General features: G+C 40.8%; 1 protein-coding gene across 3 annotated transcripts in view; it reads left to right on the top strand.

Annotated features, from left to right (window-relative positions):
- The window catches only part of PLPPR1 (phospholipid phosphatase related 1), a 119,154-nt gene that overhangs the window by 55,815 nt on the left and 38,510 nt on the right, over positions 1 to 24,829 (top strand). For all 3 annotated transcript variants that reach the window (XM_071455699.1, XM_071455698.1, XM_071455700.1), the window contains one exon: positions 1,392 to 1,499. In XM_071455699.1, coding sequence (XP_071311800.1) covers positions 1,437 to 1,499 — 63 coding nt within the window. In that variant the 5' untranslated portion in view covers positions 1,392 to 1,436. The remainder of the gene's footprint in view (positions 1 to 1,391; positions 1,500 to 24,829) is intronic.

Genomic DNA, 24,829 nt, shown 5'->3' with positions numbered 1-24,829 from the left:
AGTCACAGTAGCTCTGCTGTGCCTAAATCCACCACATACAATGTGTATTTTACATCTGTGGGTCAAACTGTGAGGAGCTGAGATAAGGAACACGATAAGTAGTTCATAGGTGGCGAGACAAGAGCCTGCATCATGGTGCAGGTGGCAAGCACTGGCAGCTGATCCAGCTCCTCCATCCTGACCTCAGGTGAACTCACTTGTGCTGACCATGGTACTTCTCCCTGTAGCCCTGCTGAGAGCTGGTGAGGAAGCACTGACCTCTTTGTGAACCTCACAGGCTCCATGTGCCAGGGCCTGAATTGCCACTCAGGTGCCAGTGAGGTCAAAAAGTCACGGGAAGATGCTGTGCAAAGCACCCTCTGCAAAATACATCAGTTTCCATCTCCCTCCTCCTGCCTGGCCCTGACACATGGAGGAGCTTGGCATCAGGGCAGAATTTCTTTGTGAGTGTTGGAAGTGAGGCTGGACCCATCTGAATCTGTGATCCTGCTTATTGTGCTTGGGTTAAAATCGATAGCAGAGGATTTTGATTCTCTCCTGAGTCTCATGCTTTGTGCAATCCTGCACCTCGCAACTCTGGGCTTTTCCAGCTTCCCTCCTACTCTGTATCTCGCTGTAAAGGCATTTAAACCAGACTTAGCTTCTTGATGTGCTGCCTCATGAATGCAGAAAAAGACAGACGCTGTCTGTAAAATTTGTGTTAGTCTTCTTTTCTCTGCTTCTTCTACTTTTTATGCAAAAATAGCGTCTTAACACAGTGTTAAAGGGTTATGTTAATTAGGATAGCCAGTAGCCCGAAGTAATGCTAAGTGGGTAGAGTTTGGTGTGTTAATGTATGAATTCATATCAGGACAGAAAAGCTCTGCAGAGAAGGCCCAGGTCTTCATTGCATTTGCTTGTTATGGGTAGAGAGTTTTGTGCATATCACATGCTGTCATCTTGAGCAGATTTATACAGATAAACATTCTGATCATGTGTACAGTCAGTGTACTGTAAGCATATCTGTCAATTACCAAAATCTCCTGCTTTGAAATACACTGTAGGCAAGTCAGTGGGCTGAAAATGTGATTTTACAATTCAGAAGAAGAATCTTTTGCTTGGTAGTAGATTGTATTTAAGGAAAACAATTGTATTCCTTATAACCTTCGCTCTGTATATGATGTATCTTGTAACCTCTTGTCTGTCCTCTTGACAGACCTCTTGTCTGTCTCTTCTTTTGTGTTGTAAAGGGAGAGCTTTCTCAGGGTGTTTTGTATACAGATAGACCTTGAAGTTCTTGACACTAGATTGTGTCCTTGGTCTATTAGGTCAGTGTTCTGTCTTATGAACCTAATTTTGGAGTTTGCAAAAATGTGAAATATACTGAAATACCTCTGTCTTTTCTTTTTCAGGATATAAAGTTTTGAACAGTGCCTCCCCAAGAAGTGTGATGAGAAATGGCTTTAGGAAACAATACCCAGAGAAGTTATTCCATCATCCCCTGCTTCATATTTGTAGAGGTGAGTGCAGCATTCTGCTGCCAGGCCAGCGTAGAAGGCAGCTGTTCCCTGCAGGAATTAAGTAATTTGTTAGCAATTTTATTTGTATCAAGGATGCTGTCTTAGTTGATCACATAGATATCCATGTTCATACTTAGTGCCATCAGATCCCCCTGAAAAAGTCCTGCATGAGTTATCCAGATCTCAGGTACAAGCATGCAAGAACAGGCAGAGACAGGGTGTATCCAAGACTTCTCTGTCTGGTTATTTTCTGGCTAGTCCTGTGATGGGCAGTAGCTGCAGGTGATTGCCCATCCTCCTCAGACCTCTCTCCATCTTGGTGCTGCACAGGGACTAAAACTCATTCAAGGAAATTTCTGATTTACAGTCTGATGGTTCATGGGCTTGGGAAGCAAAACTCAGCTCTGATTTCAGTTCAGGTGGAACATAAAATGTAGATGAGGCATGCCTGACCTTTAAGTGTGATGAAGAAGCTTGGCTAGCACAAGGGCTGAGAATTGTCTAGCAGTGAATCTGCTCCATGTCTTCGTTAAAGGCAGTTGATGTGGTGGGGTTTTTACTTATTAATTTATTATTTTATTATTTTAATCCATACAGATAGTAGTTTGTGGTTCTTATTTTACATGGCCTAACACTGATAGACTGGCCAACATTCACTATTCCAATCCATGATTGATCAGCTGGTGCTTATAAGGCTGAGACAGTTTTCCTGGCAAGGGTAGTGACTCTGTGTTTCCAGAGAGGATGAAAGCTTCCATCAGATTTAGATGGTAAAAAGGAGATAACTGCCTGTAAATAACCACCTTCAGAGCCACTTGTCTGATGTAGCTGGGATGGAATGCTCACTCTTTGGCCCAAGTTCTGAGGCAACTTGAGCCCTTCCATAAGAGAAGTTCCCAGAACTGTCAAAGGATTAATTGTTGCTCTGATGGAGACAATGGGTCACTGCTTTATTCTAATAGCTCGAGAAAGAAAGGGTAAAGATGAGTGAAAAGCAGAAATGAGGTCAGAAAAATACCCTATAAAAACAATCAGGAATGGGATGTCTCAAATTTATTGCGTAAACAAGCAGCTCTGAAGATTTTTAGTCCTCTAAAGAATTGAATGATGGGCCTGGTTGGCAACTCGTGACAGTGACATAAATTGTTCCTCCTGTAGATAAGATTGTTGTGAGGATTTTTTGCTCCATAATGTGCATTGCTTGTCCTTTCACATAGTTGATTTGCTGATTAAAACACAACATTAAATTAAAAATCAGTCAAAACCAGAGAGGTAGTGTCTGAAGCTATGTTCTCTCTGCTACATTCTTCCCCTCTTTGTCCACAGTACAGATTTTTAATGTAGCACTACTGGGACTACAAATTCATAGACTTGTGTCAAGCACTGTAGCATTAAACAACAGGAAATCTAATTTCCTGCTGGGAGTGCAGAGATGATTGATAGCAGCCATTCCATCTGAAAAGTCCCTGTAAATCTTAAGGCACACTGGAGGTGTTCTTTTCCCACTGCTGTGCTTTTGAGACTAAAGTGCTTTATTTTTTTTTTTTTTCAGAGGAGCTGCCCCAGGCACCAAGCCCTGTGCTAGATTACCTGGGTTAGGACAGACCCCATTTTTGTTGCTTTGAAGCAACCCTGAGAATTGATTAGCAGTGTGACACCTTGCTGTTGCTGTGAAAAGCAGGACAGCTAAAAATAATGTTGCCTGCTTTCCTGACAATGTTTTTCTGTGGGAGAACAATCCAGCAGCAGCCATGCTAGCTGAACATAATAGGAAAAGAGATAGTCAGTAAAAAATTATCATAGGCCTTTTCCCCAGAATGTGCTGTCTCCTCCACTGTAATCTCGTCCTCTGATTAAAAGTTTTGAGGCATTTGCTCTTAAGAAAATAATGCTGGGCCTTGAATGTCATGTCAGATGCCCTACCAGTAGCTATTTCCTAACTGCCTGCTCTGCAGGGTTCCTTCATGAAATTGTAGTGGCAGAGGTAGAAATGAGGTGTCACAAGGAGTTTGGGCACTTTAAATACCATCATGCTTCAGTCTGTACAAATATGACACAGTTTCAGCCGCTATTGTAATTTCCATTTTTTTCCCATTTCATTTTCCTCCCACTGAACTAACTTATAGCAGTTAGTTATTATGGCACCTGACCTGAAGATGAATGGCTCATTATAAAAACTTAAGCCCTGTGCCTGACTCTACAAATTCCTTTTTATGTTCAAAATATGAAAGTTTTAATAATAAGGAGATAACATGTGATGTCTAATCTGAAATGACAGAAATGTTTAATCAACATTTTCATTCCCTAATTGGAAATACAATGTCACGTTATGAGTAGATTTAAAGGCTAAATAGGGAATCATTAAACTAATTTTGATCCACTTTTCAAATCTGAGTCCCTCTCCCAAATAATGCAGGCAGCTTTCTGGATGATTCTTTATTATATTATAAGAAGTGTCATTACAGTCTGACATTCGTCACCAAATGTCTGTGAAGATTTGGTGCAGTACATTTTGTTAAACATGTAAACAATTAACTATGATGTGCAGGAGACTGAGGTTCTCCTTTTCCCTACCCTCCTTTGCAGACAGCATCCTAAAAGAAGCCTTCAGGAGGCTGTCTCCCAGCCTTGGTTTGCATTAGACAGAGGTGAAATAGTAGTGCAAAGGTCCCCCACTCCACAGGTTCCAGAGCCCTTTGGAGTAAGGGATGGACCCAGAGATGCTTTTGATATGCCCTGGGTCTATCCCAACAAATGCCAGTGGTGCACAGCAGCCTGTGTGAGGGTTTGTTGCTGGCCAGGACTGATCACTGAAGTGATCTCAAGGATGTCAGGCAAGCATGAGAGAAAGGAGGAGAGGCAGCGTCTGGGATGACAGGAGGAAAATTATCCCATTCTTCCTTTTCCACTTATGGTGGCTAAAGCTCTTTGGGGGGGCATCTCCTCCCTCCTTCACCTGCTGGGACAGGGCAATGTCAAAAACATCTGTGCCAATATTTCAGCATAGCTGTGCCATTGTTTTGCTACCCTATTTTACCAGGTTTGATCCAGGGAGTGCTGTATTCCATCATTCCATGGAAGGATGTGTGCTGGTTGAAGGTGGGGAAAGGTACAATCACACCTGGCAGATGCATTTTGTACATGAAAGTACAGCCAGCTTTCTGCAGATGAGGAATAAATTGTCAGAATGACTAAGCTTCCTGAGGTCTGGGCAGTGCCAGGGATAGAAGTGGGAGAAGTGCAATGCCTGTCAAATCCCAGTCCTCATCCTGTGGGACTGGTGAGCTGCCCTGAGGTCTTTGTCCAGCAGTGTTTTCCATGCTCTGTGCTCTTGCCCTCCCTTTGTTCATCTCATTTTGTCAATCAGGTTTCTAGGAGAAAACTCAGGCTAGGGAGCTGTAGGAGACGGTCCAGTGTGGCTTTGAATTTGGTAGGTTTAAGTGTAGTCCTGGCTTTTGCAGCCTGTTTGACGCTCATCATTAGTGACAGGAAGTGCAAGGGGATGTGATAATTGCATTTACCAAATAGATGTTGGGAGGAAAGTTCCATACTGTGAGTAAACAGCATCCCCATAACTACACATGACTTCAGGGGGAAGGCATGAGAGCAACTTCAGAGCCATTGTGTGTGTTTGAATGGTGGTTATTGAAGAAGCAGTATCCTATTCTTTCTGCAAAGAAAACCCTCTTCTCAATGAGAGTAAGGACTGTAATGGCTCTCTAGGGAACAAAAGGAGAAATTTTGGTCTGGGATTTCTATGAGGCATTTTCTACTTCCTTTTTCCTCCTCCTCACACTGCAAGCCCTGGCCTGAGGGGTTGAGCTATTTCAGGGAGTTATCTAAGGATTTATTTTCAAGTGCAGTTACTCCTGAAGGAGTTGGGCACATCTGAGGTTTTTCTTTGCCCATGAAAACACTAAAATTTTCTGGAACCAGATTTAATTAAATTGTCTTAAATTGATCAAAGAGTTACCAAAAGGCTTTGATATATATCACTGATGTATATTCTTCATTGTGATTCATTGTGGATTATTGTAATGCTGACTTTGACAAGGTAATAGGGGCAGACTCAAATATGTAACACCATTAAAACTTAAAACATTGGGCATCTTTAAATTCTGTAATCTGAAGATCCCACTTTTTCACACTAAATCCATTATTCTGCCCTCAGGAAAGCTTTTGCAGGCAGACTGGAAAGTGTTTCTTCTTGACAGCCTGATATATAGGACATTGCAAAGGGCTGAGGATTTTACACAGAAAATATCTTCTCCCCTTCCCCCAAATGAATAAAATAAAAAATCTGAAAAATAAAAAGTTCTAGTCTTACATTTATCCTGGTACAAACTTGGATTGGAACTGTAGGTATGCTGTAACCTCACGGGATTTCTGTTTATTCTGTGGGGTACATTTTGCATTACTTTTGGCTATTTTATGTTTGGACAGATTGGATCATCTTCAAATATCAGTTCAAATGTCATTTAAAAAAAAAGTTTCAACTTACAGAAGCACTGAAGGAAAGCATTCTTCTTCCTTGCCCACATACATTTTTGTGTCAGTACTTTGTGTAGTCAAGCCGACAGCTGAACTACCGAGTAGCAGGAGAATTTCTGCAATACTGAAATCATTTGTGCAAGTGAGACAAGTGCCTCTTGAACTTCTGTTTGTCATCAGCATCACAGCAGGGCTTGGGGAGTTGTGAAAAAATAAGTGAATTTAGAATATTTGTGACATATGTGGCACTTGTTTTATTATAATTTCTTGGTTAGGTGTTCTGAAAATTAAAAAGGTTTTGTACATTTGGGTGTACTGGTTGTTGCCCTCTAATTTTTAGCAGTATGTGAGGAATGTGAAATGACCTCTTATGTTTGCTGTAATCGTCAAAGTTATGTTTGTAAGACATTGAATGTATTTGAAGTGACTTTTATTTGCTTATTTTTTAAAAAAAGAGTAATTTCTCTCATAAAAGCTTGCTGGTTGTTTAGCGCTTTAATGATATTAAAATTACATAAAGGATGTAGAGATATTAGATTGCAACTTTGGATATTCAAAATGCAGTGGTTTTATCAAGATAATGTCCAGTTCTCCTAGACAGTGCAAAATAAATCCCGTCAGAATTTGACATAACCTTTAACTGGAAAAGCATCCCGAGGTGAACTAACTTGGAAAGAGTTGCAGCCCTCAGTGACTCTGTTCCTTCCTTCTCCATCCATGCCGTGCTTGGATGTGCTGTGCTGCTCCACTGGGATGCTGTGAGGACAAAGTGCCCCAGGGATGTGTCATGTGCTGGTGTTGTATAAACTGCCTGTCATTAGATGCCCGCTTAGGCTGTGAGAATCAGTGCTGACAGAGGCTGTGCAAAGGGTGATATTTCTGCATAAATCCCTGTGCCTCAGACACTTCTGTGTCTTGGGATTCATTGTTTCTGATTTCATTCACTCAGCATATGTATCCATCTCTCTTTTTCTAAAAATCTCTTTATGTTCCCCATTTGCCACTCATTCCTCAGCATTCTTTGTCCTCCACATACCTCCTTTGTTCCAGGTGACTGGATAACTCCATATTGTAAAATTGGCTTAATCTCAGTGAATAGGTGTCTCTTGAACATTGGATTAGTTTTGTTGAATTGCTAAGCAGCTTTCATATTACCTGACTATAAAAAAAATCCTTCCAAGTGCTTCATAATTAGGCAGAGAGCACAAATGACTCTTGGCCAAAATAGGCACTGTGAAATAAATCTGATTATTATTTGATTCTCCTTAGCTTCTTGAGGACCTATTAAAATTAACATTAAAGGGTTGCCATGAGAGTTTAGGTGCTTTACTGAATTTTTCTTTAAAACATAAATGAAAGAAGGCTTGTATTCCTGCTTGCAGACACGCGAAGCCTTTTTTTATCCTTCCTTTTATTCTGAAAACTTCCCATTGCAAATAATTCATTTGACAACCTGAATAACATCTTAGGGTTTCCACCAATGAATCTGGTAGACTTTTCCAGGAAGGGATTAAAGGTACCAAACATTCTTTGTCTTTATGCGTAATAAAAAAATGCATTTGGAAGTAGAGAAAAATGCTGTGAACAAATTGTTTTACCTGTTTACATTGTGCCTTGAACCTGGCCAACACTTTTGAGAGCTACTGTAATTTATAATATGTTGCTCTGTTTAGTCAGGTTTCTAAGAGAAGGAATTGTACAGGTTTTTAAAAATACTTAGCAGTTAGAGAGATTGGATTTGCTCTGGTTCTGAAGTACAAATGCATTTTTCCCATTTGTTAGTTAAAACAAACTCCATATTTTTTGCTAGAAAAACTACTGATCAGAAAGTTTATGTAAGTCTTTGAGAAAAGGGGTTACAATCTAGGCACTGTTCGTGCAGGTGTTCTCTGTGTGCAGAAGTCTGCAAGCCATATTTGAGGCTTTCTAAGTTGGAAGGTATTTCCAGTAATTACTGAGCTGCTTTAACTGGGCTTAAAATAGCAATGTGAAAATACACAGGACACAATATGTAACTGCCCATTTTTTCCCTCCTCTCTTTTCAGAAGTGGACTTAGATTTTAGTTTCATGGATATTGCTGTAAAGCCCTTAATGCATTAACATTTGTTTGTTTGCCTACTTCAAAAACCTAAGGGATTTTCATGTTTTCTTTCCCAAGCACACAACATAGAGCTATTTATTTGCTCCGATACATGCAAATTTGGAGATCAAGAAAAGTGCAGTGCATTATCAAATTATTGACTGCTCTGTGATACACCTGCACCATTTCCTCTGGTCTGCATCTGTGAATAAACTTTTTTGTTGTTGTTTTGGTCTGTAGGAATATCCTTGCCCTTACTTATCATGATAATTTGCATGAGGTCTAAAAAGAGTGGAAAGGAATCAGTAGGGACTCACAAATGCAGTCTAAGTAACCCTAAGTACAACAGTCAAGCCTTTCCAGAGCTGGTCAGTGGGAAAGACATGAAAAATGCAGGAGCAAAAGAAGATGCTTAAAGCAAACCCATCCCAACTTTTTGACAGTGGCTTTGACATCAGGAGAATTCTTAAAAATTGAATAGGTCTTTTCAAGCATCATGCCCAGTTTCATCAGGACTTGATTTCTGGTTCCAGATCAGCCACTCCAGACCTTGAAAAGGAGGAGTTTGTTTCAGCGGTGTTTCAAGGGTGAAGTCCTTAACATCAGCCTTATGACAAAAAGGTTTGTTTCAGTGATTTAGCTTTGAAAAAATATTGACATTTTTTGCTCTCTAGAAATTCCAACTAAGTTTTTAATACCAGCCTTAGGAACTGGTCTGCCAAGCCTTGTTCATCCTATACAAGCCTAAGGTACTGCATCAACCCAGAACTTCTCCAAGCTTCTGGCAACATCTGGGTGCCTTTGTATGGGTAGCAAATAGCTTCTGAATTGTGAGATCTTCTCCCTCTAAAGCACAAATGGATAATCCAGTTGCCTAAGTAACCTAAGTAACATGAAATAAATAAATAAATCTATTGTGAATGCAGCAGAATGTGGCAATAACAACAACAAAAAAATCTTTCTGAAGAAATGACAGTTTATGTTTCTGTATTTCTAACTTGCTTGCCCAGTGCACCTCAGGTTTCATGATCTATTTTTTAATTCGTGGGGCATTCTGAAGGGACATCTGGTGCTTCTTCTCAGCCCATTCCCACATCCCAGCATTTTTGCAATAAACAATTCTTCTCTGATGTGTTTCCTTCACTGGTGTATTTCACCAGGAATTTCTGTGAGGTGGTGGGTATAGAGCCAAGCAGTTTGCAGATCCCATTCCTAAAGTCAGAGCAAATGCTTTTTACACAGGTATGCTTGCACACATCATTTTGTCACAACTGTGGCTACTGCTCAGTGGAGCTGTTGGAGACTGAATGAAAGTGGATCAATATGGATGTGTTTGCAGGAAATAAGTGAGACAGTAGGAACTGATGCTTTGAGAGTTGTTGCACAGGATGCTAAATGGGCACTCAGGTCTTAACACACATGAAATTATTACTAATGATGGTGTGTGCTTACAGCAATGGTGACAGACTGACCCTCAGTTGTAGCGTTCATGAGCCTTCATGGATTATCTTTCAGCTTGATGCCACGCCTAAAATATTTCTGATTCAGAAGTTTGGACTAGGGTCAGATTTAGGATATCTGTATAAATTAACAATAATAAGTTGTGCTAGGTCTTCCTAGAACACTCCAGTTTTAAGTTAAAGAAATAGGAGTTAAGATGTACCTTTGTCTTGGAACAGAGTGATTTAATGATCAAGATTTCTGCTGCAGATAGACTTTTAGAAATGGTTGTTAGGTGCATGGTTGATCAATATTTTACTGAGAACATAGTTGATTTTTAAGGAGTTGTTTCACAATTCAGGAAATCAAATGGGGGCTCATAATGGTGTGTAACTCTTACTTTTGAGTGACATGTTTACAGCACCCACTGGGAATAAGATCTGCATCACACTGCACATCCTGAGAGTCCCAAGGGTGGCTGTGGTCTCTACCAGCAGAGACTCTGCTTGTTTGCAGAGGGTCAGTGCAAAGAGCCTAAAAGATTAAAACATACTCCAAAACCTGCTGTGCACTTCTTTCTCTTATAATTTCCTTTATGACCTAAACACAAGAGCAGATGAATGGAAGAAACCCTGTAACAGGATGGGTTTAAAATGCATTTGAATAATTTGTTAACTTTTTGCAGTTCTAGGGCATTATTAACTTTGTATGATTCTAGAGTAATTATTGATGAAGCCTATGAAAAACATGCTGCAATAAGATTAAAGCAATTGGAAGTAATGATGCAGTTATTGCTGGAGTTGCTGTCAGTTTTCTCATGAGTTCAGTACAGTTCATCCTGTGACTTAAAGGATAGCTACACCTGGTATTATAATGGCCAAATGTTTCCTGTGTTTCCTTCTCCCACCTATTCAATGCTGCATGTCTATGCCCAGAACCAATTGTTCATTGTGACTTCTGGAGTTTAGATTTTGCATACCTGGCAGGAGCTCTAATAATAATGCTAATCTTGTATCAATACCTGTTACATATTTCACTAAAGCATAAAAATTTAGTCTGTGATTATTATGTGCAGATGTACATCATTATTGAATTAATATCACCTTTATTTAGTTTACACCATATATAACTGACTGCTTGGTATCTCAAAACTCTTTGTGAGTTGTGCATGCTTCATGGAGAGAATAAGGTTAGAGAGACTTTAAAATAGTTTGTGTTACATTTTCACAGTGGAACTATCAACTGAGTTTCCATTTGATTTACTGTAGTCTCAACACTGCATTTTTTATAAAATTACAGCAAAAATATCTGTAAATGTACTGCATAAATGCAGTCTAGTTTCTTATTCGAGCCTGACCAATGTAATGGAGTGAATTAACTTTTCACATAGATTGGATAGCAGATTGTACTTTTATGAACTTTATAGTTGTGCTAATATTTGACTTGTAGCTAGCTAGGTCAGTAGTCATCAAGGATCTTTATGATCTTATTTAAACCAGCCAAAGCAAGAATCGGTTCAGCTCTGTTACAGAGATGGGGAACATACTGAAACTCTCAAACTGATCAAACTGTGGGAATAGAGGTGGTTTATACATAGTATAAATGTTTTATCATGTGAAAAAATACCAGCATTTGTTTAACATGCTGAGTTTCAGGTTTTTTCATTCTTATTGAAAATATATTTCTGTAGAAGGAGTAAAGCAGTTTGGGACATGGAAAAATTCAAACTAGCTGTGTTTCGACAAGAAAGGCAGCCAGGGTCAACCAAGTGAATAATAAACCCAAGTCTTTACTCCTTTGAGTTAAAAAGAAAGGTCATAGACTCAGAGAATTATTTAGGTGGGAAGGGTTCTCTGTGGGTGTCTGGGCATGATGCAGCTCAGAAAAGCAGCGGCTGAGTGAAGTTCCTTTGGGCCTTGTCCAGATGAGTTTTCTGATTTTCTTACAGGTAGCCTGGTTAGTTTTTGAGTATCCTCATAGCAAAACACTTGTCCTAATATTCTTTTTAATAAACTGATGCAACCTGGTGTGAAAGAAAAGGAATCTAGGCCTGATGACAGAATAAGGAGAATGGGGGATGCAACAAAAAAGAGAATGGGTAGCAGAAAGCAATAAAGAAATTAATCAAGTAAAAAAAATCTTCCTTTTTGTCTTTTAGAGCTCTGTACATTTGGAATCCCATTTTGCCTGCCCAGTCCCATTTTCTTGCAGGAACTTCACCTAGGTATTGGCATGCCCAGTATTAAAATGCAGTTAATTACCAGTAGTCAGCACATGGATTTCCTTGTCCACATTCAATATTTTAGAAACCAGCATGTTGGAGAAAGATTCCTGTTCAAGCCTTGACACCTCACTCTGTTTTGTGAACCCAGTGAGCTGTACACACATAGCTTTTATAGGGAGCTGAAGAGTGGACAGTATAGGAAAGAGTGCTGTGGAAATCCCTTCGGGATGCAGATATCAGGGTAATATCAGCTCCCTATAAAAGCCATGTGTGACTCCTGCTGCCAGGCCCTGGTTTCTCAATACTTGTTTAGTAAGAAGGAGATTAAACTGCCCGTAGTGTTTGTGGAGATTTGTTAAATGAGCATCTAGAGGATGATCAGTAATGTTAAATCTGGGCTCAGACATGACTACTCTTGAATTATATCCAAACCTTGTCATGAAAAATAGCCACAGCAAATAGCTTTGAATATTTGTCTTTGTTTTGACTGGGCTTACATTGAAAAGAGAATGGTATCTTCAAGTGAAAGGGGAAAAAATGAGCACCAGAACCTGGTGGGATTTCATGAAAGTTTTCAAACCACAGCTCTTCTTCCTTACCTTGCATTCAAAATTGCATAGCAAAATGATTACAAGTTCTGAAAAATGAAGCAGTCATTAATTTTTTCTATATGACTGCTTGCCAGTGATAAAGAATTGTACTAAAGGACTCAGGTTTTTCTGTACTAAAGTACTCAGGCACAACATGACTTGCATGCAGCAGAGGAGATTCAAAGTAGTAATTGTTTTTTTTTTAAAAGCTTCCTGTTCAGCTGGGAAAATGTTGAAGGCAAATAAAATGGATTTCATAATGCGTTATACATATTAATAAGACTGTGAAGTAAAACGTCTTTGACTGTTTTCTGTTTAATTTCAAACATTGTCTCTATTTGATTTTTATGATTGGTCTAAGAGTCCTGCAATCTTGGTATCAACAGATAGGTTTTTTTGGCAGTAAGTGCTGCATTTATCAATGCCTAATGACTCTGAACCTGCACTACTCTATTAAATAGCACGGATCTGGAATCACATACAAGTATTATGAATTTTAATAAATGCTGCTCTGTGAATGACAAAGATTCAGAGCTTCACCAGCTCCAAGGTTGTCAGCTCAGATGGAAAGCTTTTATACCTGGTAGAACAAGGCAACAGGACAAGCAACTAAGGACATGATAAGGTCAGTGTTGTTAGAGTAAGGCTAGATTTGATTGTCTCTCTCCTACACATGAATTCTGCAGTGCCTTGGCTTTCACTGGACACAGCAGTTCATCACATAGGTATTGGAGCAAAAAATAACTAAGTACAAACACATCAGGAATTTCTATCAGAAAATACTGGAATTTGATTTTTTAGCATAAATTTTGATTTATTATACTTACTGAAACTCCAGTAGTAGATCCCATGTTGCCCAATTAGTTCACTTAGGAAAAAACTGACTAAGCTGGATTTTTAAGATTCATTGTTGTGCGTTAATACAAACCCCAAAAATATACTACATCTGTGCCTGCAAGGCATTGCCACCTTTAAGGCTTCTGCAAGATGTTGCAAACTAAAAGGAGGGAGCTGCACCTCTGGTTTGTACAGGAAAGCTTTTGCTTCTAGGAGAGGTCCCATCTGCTATTCTGAGGGCTTCATTACTTGATGTTTACAGGGAAAGCAAACTGGGCAGGCAGAGTTGCAGGTTCTCTGCTTTGTGATTTAAGCCACATCAGCTGCTTGGAGATACCATCAGAAAAGCACAAGATGTTTCAGAGGAAGAAAGTAGCCTGGAAACTCTGGAGTTGAAAGATATCTCCCAGTATTTTTTTTTCCCCCAAATTAAATTTGGGTTCCAGCCTGTTTCACTCCAGTAGCATTTAGGATAGGATGCAGGGCAGCATCAGCAAGCAGAAATCCCGAAGCTCTGCAACACCAGCGGTGCAAAATCACATGCAGAGTTTCTGCATTTGGGTTGTAAGGGAGAGGCAGGACAGCAGGGAGCCCCTGTGTCTCTGTCTGTGCACTGAGGGGCTGTGGTACCTGCCACACCTGCAACACAGGAGTCCTGCAGTGCATTCCCTGGGGGGTTTTCCACTTGTCTGCGGTGCTGACATGAAAATCAAAAATGCATCAAGGCTGCTTCTGTGTCTGTGCTGACCATTTTCTCATCACCTTCTCTGCACCTCTCTCAGTGGCAATTACACTGTGATTTGTTTGTGTACTAGTGCCACTGGAGATCCCTCTGTCTAAAGACATCAATGTTCTTCACAGCTGTTAAGAGAATACTGAGCTGATCTAAGGAAGACAAAAGAGCTGCATTGTCCCCAGACCAAGCAACTCTTGCACCCAGGAGAGTGACATCCTTCACCAAAAGAAAGTCAGGCAGTTGTGAGCCTTGTCTTGGCAGCTGGGCTCTGAGCACCTGCCATAACCAGGAGATAGCTAGAGAAGGGTCTAAAACAGGATTGTTGTATCATTGTCTCCACCATGGTGTTGCTACAACCTCTGGTCAGAGGGAGTGTCAGTCTGCTTACTAGTTTGTTACAGATTTTTTTTCCCAAGGTTTGGGGTTTTTTGTTGTTGTTGTTTTTGGGGGTTTTTTTAATAGAAAAAAACACTTGCAAATTGCTGATACGGGTAATTCCAATGTCAGGGCGTTTTAGACAGCTTTCTTATGACATCAGTAATGTTGTTTATGTCAACCAATAGCTTCAGTAATTGACATAAAAAGTAAAAACAAAAACTACTGCACCTAGCACTTGAAAAGTCTGCAGCTTTTCCCTGTTTGGCAGACACAGCCAATGACACAGCAGTATCTCCACTCTCCTCTGAGACTTTCTTGGTCTTCTGGGAACTCTTAGAGTTGTCAGGGAAGTCCTGGACACTCTTGGAGGAACATTAGGGTGCCAGTGAGGACAGCTAAATGAGCCCATGTCTGCTAGCAGCAGCCTCTAGTCAGCTCTGCCAGCTACTCCTGATCCAAGTGGGCTCTGAGCTTGCAGGTCTTGAGTCCAGAACAAGGAAGGGTCAAGTGAGACACTGACACAGGTTGCCCAGATCTGCTGCAGTTTCCAAACCCTGAACCTGCATCAGTAGAATAGATGGAGTCTCCATTTACCTGGGTTGGAAAGTGGAAACTCCAGTGATGATGAAGGTTATAAAATGGTGGCTTCTGGCCCTTGGGGAGCAGACCCCTGTTCCACATGCAGATCTGAAGTGGTTCAGTGCCAAGGCAGCTCCCTGGATGAGAGCCCTGCTCAGGGAAGTACCTGAACCAGCTGAACTTGAGCCATGTGGCAAGAGAAAACAATGAGTGGTGGTGTTGAGATACTCTCTACCTGCAGAGAGTGAAGGCCCCCATGAGTGCTTTCCTTGATACTGCTGGTGAGAAGGAGGAGAAGGGTCTGAAGAGGACTGGGTGGATCTGATGAGTCAGCAGTTGAGACCACAGACCGCAGAATAGCCTGAGTTAGAAGGGACCCAGAAGGATCACCAAGGATTGCCAGGTTGTAAGTGAATGACCCATATGTGTGTTTGTCCAGCTGATGACAACAGCCGGATTTGGCTTCTGTGTCCGTGGGACCCTCTTTGAGGATCTGGACTGCTTAGAAGGCAATCAGCCTGGCCAAATAGAGCAAAAGCAGCTTTGCCAGCAGCCTGGCCAACCTGGAGAGGAGAACTTAAAATAAGAGTGAAGGGAGTGGAAATAGTGATGAAGAATCATGTGAGGAAGTGAAGGAAAAGGTTGGGAGGACCAGTAAAGGACGAGGACTGAGCAAAGGACCCAGCATGGTGCGAACAGAAGGAGCACTAATCAAGAGAACAATGAAATGGAATCCCACCAAGTGTAAACACATAAGAAAAGAAGTACCAGGGAAAGTTTTCAATTCACTTTTGGGAAATCAGCCCAATCAGACACTTCTCCAGCACACCACATTTAATATCTTATGACTCAATCGATTCACTCACCATGAGACAACCAGACTACACAAACACACACTCAGAATTCAGGATTATGAGTCTCAGTCAGCAAGCAAAACTTGTTTCATACTGAGTACCAACCTGTGCCTCTGATCCCAGTTACCATTCTCTCAGTTCTATAGAAAAGGACAGATTTTTCAAGCAGTGGGAGGAATCTCTGCCTTGTTGGTGTTAATGGGAGCCACCTGTCAGCAGCCTGTTCCCAGCACAGAGGGTTCACAAAATAAATTCAGATTCATAGCTGGCATAGCAGGCAGGTGACCATTAACAGGTTTTCTTTGTCCAGTTTAATAGCAGGTGTTGCTTGTCCATCAATTGGCAGCTTATTTATTGGATTCAGTGCTTCGTCTTCAGCTTTCATAGCTGTGTAGTGTGGGCAAAACTGGGAGGAGCTGTTGACTCCCTCAAGAGCAGGGACGCCCTGCAGGGAGACCCTCAGCTAATTATGGAGCTAGGCAATCACCAGCCATGTGGAGTTCAACAGGGGAAAATGCTGGGTGCACTGGGGATGGGGCAACCCTGGATGTATGGATGGACTGGGGAATGAAAAGGAACCTGGGGGTCCTGGTCGATGACAAGTTGAGTCAGAAGTGTCCTGGCAGCCAGGAGGGACATTCCTGTCCTGGGGGCACCAGGCCCAGCATGGCCAGCCAGGCAAGAGAGGGGATTGTCCTGCTCTGCTGTCCACTGGGATGGCACCACCTCAAGTCTGGGGCAGACTGGGGCACTACAATGTAAGGATGTAGATGTTAAAACTATTAGAGATGTTAAAACTATTAGAGCTGTTAAAACTATTAGAGATTGTCCAAAGAGGGATAGTGAGGTTGGTGAAGCACCTGGAGGTGAAGCTGTATAAGGAGTGGCCTCTTTGTCTGTTCAGCCTGGGGAAGAGGAGACCTCATTGCAGTCTGCAACTTCCTTGTGAGGGGAAGAGGAGGGGCAAACACTGATTTCTGCTCTGTTGTGTCCAGTGACCTGAGGGAATGACCGGAAGTTGTGTCAGGGAGAGTTTAGGTCAGATATTAGGAAGAGATTTTTTTCCCCCTGAGAGTGTCTGGGCACTGGAACAGAGTCCCCAGTGCAGTGGTCACAGCCCCAGCCTGACAGAGCTCAAGACGCCTTTGGACAACACTGTGAGGCAGAGGATGTGATTCTTGGGGATGGTTCTGTGCAGGACCAGGAGCTGGACTCGATGATCCTTGTGGATCACTTCAACTGAGTTTTTTCTGCGATCACTCAAGACCAGAGCTGCACTCAACCTTTGACAACTTCTGCACTTGTTCCAAGCCAGGAACAAGTGCATGGTCACACTCTGACATGTCTGTGCACTGAGGTACATGCTGTGGCAAGAAAGCGAGAAGTATTAGAGGTCTGAATACATTTGCAGGGGTATGATTTTGCTGGTGTCGCAGTGACATGGAGACATAGCTCCATGAGTGGAGTACCCTGGATAAACAGGTATTTTCAAGAAGGGCAGGCTGGGGCAGCAAGGAGGGAGATTGGGTTTTAAGCAGGTCAGCAGGGATCATCTCCTCTGCTCAGTGCTGGTAAGATACATGCTGTTGGGATGCATCTGTGCTGGGTTCCCCAGTATGAGAGAGAGACTCCTCCCTGTGATACCCAAGGAAAGGATCAGAGGCAGTGGGCAAAAGCTGCAACAGGCACTTAACATAATAAAACCTGTCATCCTTTCAGGGTGATGAAACGCCAGGGCAGATTGATGTAGAGAACTTGTGGAGTCTCTGTCCTTGGAAGATGTTTAACACCCAACTAGACATGGACTTGGACTGCCTGCTCCAGCTGACACAGCTTCAAGTCAGAAGTCAATCTAGGTGATCTCCAGAGGTGCATGCCAGCAGGAGCAATTCCTTCACAGTCTGGCACCTTCTTCACAGCTGCTTGTAGCTGGTGGTTCCATTTAACTGCTGCCTTGTTTGCCATGCCTCCTTGATGCTGAAGATAACTGCTGTAGCACATGGGTTATAAGGGGAACTGTATTTTATTTTTGCAGATGAAGAAACGGTGACTTGCCTACACTTACTCTTTTGGTGAGGGTCAGGGTCTCAGCATCTACATATGACCTTTTTTACCTTGATTTTTCCTTCAGGCTGAAGTCGTGACTTGTCTCAGATTTAGCTGAGAAAACCCAAGTGTTTGTTGGTAGCTGCTATTTGAATACTAGCCTTTTATCTTCTTTATAAGTCTTTTCTTTCTTTAATGACCTTGAACTATCAGCAGAATTTTTCATAGCAAAAGAATTTTTTTTTCCTCTTAGAACTAAACATTTATCAACTTTTTTTGGCCTTTCATGTTCCATTGCACCAGCAAAGCATTTAAAAATATATCTTAGTAATAATTAATTGCAGCCTTCTGTAAAGCTGCTGGCTTTGAAACACAATTACTCAGCCTTTCCTTTTCTTCCTTTCCTCAACAGGTAGCAGTGAAACATTAGTCATTTAAAAATCAGACAAAGGGTTTTGATGCATATGGGGAAAAGAGGAGGGTTACAAAAATTCTTAAACATGTCAGAGTGCCATGCCACTATAGGAAGACGAGGTGGAATATTAGAGAGACTGCTGGAAGAAGTGATTAATAATAACAAAAAAATAACTTTACAGCAGGGCAAAGAATTAAATATTGCAATTTATTGTAACTGCTTGACCTGAGTGTCATTTTTGAAGAAAAGGAACACAAGTAAGGTCCAGGTGCACACCTGTAAGCACTCTGATTGCAAGGACACAAAAGATATGAATGCCTGTCCAAGTCCTCAGAGTAGAACAGTAGTTCTGTCACAGGGAAAGAGCAATAAAATGTGTTCATTTTTGCCACATGGCTGGTGGAGGGAGAGACCCTGCTGCAGAAGCACTGCTGACCACAGCCTCTTGTCTCTGTGTGCCATCCACTGCTGAGAAATTGCTTGCCCATTTCTAACCCCAAGAATGTCCATAGGTAATGAAGCTTTCAAAGAAAAGGTTGACTGTTAACACCTTTCAAAATCAAGGGAAACAGGATCATGTTTTTCAAAAGCAGCAAGAAAGGGGACACAGAATGTACAATGTCTCAGATTTAGGCTTCTCTGAGGCTTTGTGTTTACCCTGGGATTTTCTGGGTTGAGAAGTATGGTAGAAAAACAGTTCTGTTCTGTCTAAGAATAGAATTTTCTAACTAAAAGAAGTTTCTGCTGTTCTTCTAAACCTCACAGCTCTCCAACTTGCACTAAAAACCTATGTGGATTATGTACTGATTTGCTTTAGAACTAGGCTTCCTTTTTTCTCACTTTTGCATTGCTCAGAGTGACATGTTTTAAAAACCTGACAGGTTTGGTTTCTTACTGAGACTCTCTCCCAAGTGGCAGACTGATGACCAGAACAAAAGAGATGAAAGTACTGCCAAAAATGTGTGAGAAGGGAGCAGATTTGGGAAGTGCTTTCAGCATGAGGAAGGTGAGAGAATGAGGAGCTCTCTGAGGAGCTGCTCTTTGTAACCATGCACACTCTAGGAATTTATTATAAGGTTTCTGTCTCTGGAGAGATGTTCCCTGAACTTGCAAGGCAGAGATGCTCAGAAGAGGAAAACAGTTTCCCCTTTGTTTCCCAGCCGCTTTTAGATCTGTCTGATGGACATCTTTTTTAAAGCTTTTTTGGTCTTCTGGAACAATGATGTGCAGATGAGGCAATGGCTTGTGGGTTATAGAGCAGCTGGAAAATTGGTAGCTCCTTTCTTTCAAGGTGCAGTCTGGGAATCATCCTCTGGACAAGGAAGATGCACAGAGTATAAGAATAAACAACCATTCATTGGGATGAGAGAGTGAACGCTGCTGTTGCACTCTTTAGTGTTTACATGTCAGAGTGGGCAAAAGTCCTCAACTTCTTCTGCCTTGAACATTGCTAAAAATGTCACCCAATCCATTATTAGTATCCAGTCTGCAGTCTGAGAACAAGCAAAGGGAAAGTAAGGGTTGTGTTTTGGTGCTTTTCACTTTGTGCAGATCTTTGTTCCTTCCGTATTTTGCTTTATCCTAGTTCTCATTTTCACCTGATTCTACCACTGTCAATCCCTTCAATTTTCAGAGATCATAGAAATCAAAATATACCTCAGCATCTCCCTGTGAGCAGTTTTGCTTAGGTACCACGTGAAGATACCAGAGAGCAGTCATGAAAAGCATACTGAAAAGATGCGTAAGTCTGTTGTGTCAGAATCCTGTGTCCTGTCAGGATCTGTTGCTTCTCAACATTTGGACAGTAAATTGTTCTGACATCTCTATGTAAGTGAAAATAGTCATTAGATTAAAAAGCCTTTAGAGTTCATGATGGATTTAACAGCTTTTATGAGCCATTTGTACAGTGAAAACCCCGTTAGTCAGTGAACCATTATCAGGGTTGCAGGGCAACTTGGAAGCTGTCCTAGCCAAAAGCAGCTTTTTAACTTTCCAGAGCAGTCCCTGTATTGGGCATTTTTGGAGGACACAGATACATGGAAATAAAATGCATGTGTGCCATGCATTTTATTTCCATCAAATCAATGGTTTTTTATGGAATGAGTGTGGTACTTCAAAGCAAAATAAGCTGCTATTTTGTGGTTTTGGTTACTGAAACTAGGCAGACAATGAATTATAACACGATTTTGCATTATTTCTTGTGGACTGGGTGACTCATGTCAGTGTAGTCCAGGTTAAGAACTGCTGTCAGAAAGAATCAAACTCAAGGCAGCCTTTCACAGAAGAACACACCTTGTTCAAAGTTAGAAGGGCAAATTCAGCACCAAGTTCTGATTAAATTCTTTGAACTTGCTCTGAGTTTTTTAGGAGTGTTCATTACTTTGCTATATGCAAGTATTTGAGCAAGTTTCATGAATTTGGGTGTTTCTGAGGCTGGAGCAGACCAATAGGTAGAACCAGAGCATAGTTTAGAGGAGCTAACCCTGAATCCTTTTAAGCACAATTTGGACACCAGTTTTTTGAGAACATCCTGGCAGACATTTTCTAAGTTCTAACCTTATTGTGGGCATGAGGTGGAAAGCACTCCTCCTGCATTTAGAAGAAGCAGTGAAAAAATGTTCCAAATATTCCTACCAAGCAAGCTCTTCCAAAGCAGCTGTTTCTAGCAGTGGCTGTTCACATGAAGCTGTTCACAACTTCTGTTGAAGTACAGAAGTTTTAGATGCTGGATTTCATGGAGTCAGTAAGAGCTCTTTTAACAAGTCCTGGAGATGATTCCAGCATTTTGTACTGTTTGTTTTTAGCAAAGGCTGGATAGGCACGACAACCAGTCCTGGGACTGTAACTCATTTTCTGTCAGTCCCAAGTGGTCACAGGTATTTTCCACCTCAGTATCTCCCAGTTTGCTCTCTCTCTCAGCTTCAACATCAAATCTTTCCACTTGGGGAAAGCTGTGTAGTGCTGCATTGAGTGCCTATTCTTGTCATTAAAGGCGCTGTACTACAGGTGCTGGTACACACCTGAAATTCTAGTGATGTTCTCTTCATTTGAAAAAGCTGATTCTGCAGATGTCTTGATGGAGAGATGAGGAGACAGATCAGGCAGGACAGGAAAGAAACAAAATGCTCTTGATTTCTTTTAATTTAATACCAGAGTAGTCAAAATATATCTCTGCTCTGCTTCTGTTGCTAAAAAAAAAAAATCATTCTGAACAGATGCCATTTTAATGAAGACTTTTATGTTAAGAAAATTACTTAGTCTCCACCAGAATTTGTAGATCATTTTAAGGTGTTATGTGCTGGAAACAGCAGTTTCCTGGCTGTGTGCCATTTGGAACTGGGTAGAGCATTAATGCCACCTGCTGAAAAGCTTCACGGGACCTGCTCAAGGGAAGATAAATATGCTATACTTGTGGCTTGGAGGTTTTAACAACACTTGGTAATGGTGATGACATTCTTCAGGTGCTAAATAAAGGTGCTAAATAAAAATACAATTTTTTTTAATCTGATATATTCTCCCCCTGGACAGGTGGAAGTTTAATTTGTTTAATTCTCTTTTCCCCTTGTAGAAATCTCACTCTTTATCATTTATCATCATTTATCTGCAAGGGTATCAGACCCCATTTTTCTGGGGTCTTAAAGGAAAATTGTAGTTCTCAATTTTTTCAAGAGAAGAGTCCTGATTTTCATGCATAGAAGATAGCCAGTGATTTCACAGGAAGTTCAGAATGTCTGGATATATACAGCTGTTTGAGGAACACATTTCATTTCACTATTGTTTTTTGGAAACTGATTTTTATCATAACAAAGGTCTGCATGTACCTAAGAAAAAGATATTACATGAAATACAGAACATGTGTTTGAGGGACAGAAAAAGTGTGGGACGTACCATGATGTCCCAGATACAGGAGGCAAAGCTGGAGAGTCTGGCCCTAAAAGCAAGACCTACCTGATTTTACAGAGTAGTTTGCTACTGTAGCAGTCAAGCAACTTTCTGATCCCCATCTTTAAAGTGTATGTCTTCCAAATGTTGCCTGAAGTCCCAAATTTACTCTGTATTTAAAACTTTTCTTAATGCTCTTTAAAAATTCCATTCCTGCAATCAAGTGGTGATGTGAAAATCTCAACTTCAGTTTAAAAGCTAAATTTCCAGCTTTTTATTGTGGGAAAGAAAATTCACTAATGTAATTTCTGTCAAAATTTTTAAATTTATGTCTCTTTGCACTACACGTACAGACAGACTGTGGATTGATATAAATTACACAGATTTTAATCCAGGAAGGTCAGACCAGGTTCAGTAACTTTCATGCTATTAGTGAACAGAGTGAGAGTGTGCCAGGTTCTGAAACCAGCCCTGAGTAAAAGACCAAGGAGCAGAGCCAGTGCAGTGGAAAGCTCTTCCTTTTTAGCTCTGACCCCTTCAGTCTCCAGCTCACAGCTAGATCAGCTTTCTGTCAGAAAACCTTTGTAAACCACTTTCAATAAGGTTTAGGAAGGGAAAAAATATTCTTTTTGTTGTTTGTAAGTGTTGGAAAACTAACAAGAGAGAAAATCCTACAGACATGAACTCTTGAATTTATACTTTTTAAGTAAGAATTACATTATCACTGGGGTTGCTTTTATTTTAGAGTCAGTGGAGGGGAGAAATGTTGCTATTTAAAATTGCCGTCTGGAAACACCTCCTTTCTCCAGGTCTGTAGTAAGGTCAGAGTGCAAACATGGAAAGGAAATGCTGGATGCATGATCTGATGTCAAAGAGCAACTGATGCTTGTGAACAAATACTCACTGAGAAGGATGAAGCCACCTATTCTTCCTGGTCATGATAATCCCCTTTGAAGCTGCTGGCTGCAAATTTTCTGGTCTTAAAATAATTTTCTCCTTTTTCAAACTACACAAACCAGGGACAAAGACTTCTTTTAAAAGTCAGGATGAAAACCACAGTAGATTATTAACCAAATTACTATTATCACCAAATGACCTGAAATTCCAGCTATATTTAAAAAAATGAGATGATGTTGTGAAAAATACAGGGAAACCCACAAATATATTAAAACCATAAAACATTTTGGGCTCTGCATGGATGTTTGGTAGTGTGGCATTTGGAATTTAATGTCGCATTAATGCCCCCTGCTGATAAGCCTTCAAAATCTACTTTGAATCAAGCTCAGAATTTAATAGTCTTCTGCATCAGTACGTCCCTTATATTAAGAAAAAAAAAAAAAAAAAACAAAAACAAAAAAAAAAACCCAAAAAAAATCTAGCATATATCTCATCATAACTGGGTTCTTCTTAAATAGATCACATCTCTTTCAATTCTGCTACATAACAAGGTTTGTGCTGTCACAAAACCAGTAACAACAGCTCCTTAGAATTGTCCTACATTAATCCCTTCTGCTCTTGGCTTAGTTTAAGGTCCAGTTATGTAGTATAATTGGATAGAATCAGAATGTTAAAGGAGAAAAATAATCTTTTTATGATTATTTCATAAAGAAAGCAAATTATTGTAATGAAATACAACTTGCCAAAAAAGAGAAATTGCAAGAAGGTGAGCAGATATTCAGGGTTGTACTAGAGGACGCTGAGTCACAAAATAATTGATGTTGGAAAAGCCCCCTAAGATCATGAATGCAGCCCTTAACCCAGCACTGCCAAATCCACCACTAGCCCATGTCCCTAACCCATGACCCTAAATTATAAGCCTTTTCATAGCTTTTATGATCTATTTTCTAGGTAAATAAAATTTATATTTAGTATTGATTTTTACAGACATTCTCTTGCTAATAGCAACACAGGTATTACTTGATTCCACAAGAGAGAGGAGGATTCATTTCCTCTCTCTTCAAGCCCTGGGAGAAATGCTTTTCCTCTGCTGTCAGTGATTAAAAAGACACTACTGTGCTTTTTCCAGTTTCCATCACCTGTGCTGCTGCATCTTTCCTTTGTCCATTCATCTCCCTGCCTCTCTGAGGTGTACAAAATCTTGTGCAAGTGCCCACAGTGTTGGCTGGCCACCTGAAGCTTGTAGGGACATCCACCCCTGCACTCATTACCTCTGAAGAGAGTGAGGAGACCTGTGCTGTCCCTCTCCAGCATCAAAGCCTGAGCTTTCCTCAGACAGAGCTGATGTAAAGAGGCTCTCCCAAGGCAGCCCATCTCTTTGTGGTGGAGTAAGAGAAGGCTCAGGCTGTTACAGACACAGTGTGGGTAAATGTCCCTCCTTCCTTCAGGCTGACAGTTTCAGCCTGTGATCAATCCGTGGATCGTACTTACCTGTCAAAGAAAGTAGGCTTAAATTTATTACATAAGAATCACTGGTGAAAAGTAAAAGTCCTTACATGAAAAAGGTTGAAAAACTTTGTTTTAAACTGAAAAAGCTAGAGCAGTGTATAAAGTGCACTGAGTCATATAGATTGGGGTAATCAAGGTGCTTCATACTGTTGCTTATTTTATTTTCTACACATGAAAAGGTTGTACTGGTTAGAGCATTTTTATGCCTTTATGTCTGTTGCCATTAAGAGACTTGTACTGCTTTAACTGCACAGTTAGAGCTGGAGAAATCTGGATTCTTTATGTGGGTGAGCTCTTAGGTAACATTAAGCTATTGCAGTGTAGCGCCTCGCCATTCTTCAAGGACCAGTATATAAAAAAAGACACTGAAA

The sequence above is a fragment of the Agelaius tricolor genome, unplaced genomic scaffold (assembly GCF_023055355.1).
Source record: "Agelaius tricolor isolate 1412-34295 unplaced genomic scaffold, bAgeTri1.0.p SCAF_53, whole genome shotgun sequence".
NCBI classification, from domain to species: Eukaryota; Metazoa; Chordata; class Aves; order Passeriformes; family Icteridae; genus Agelaius; species Agelaius tricolor.
This window is presented reverse-complemented; position numbering and strand designations above follow the sequence as displayed.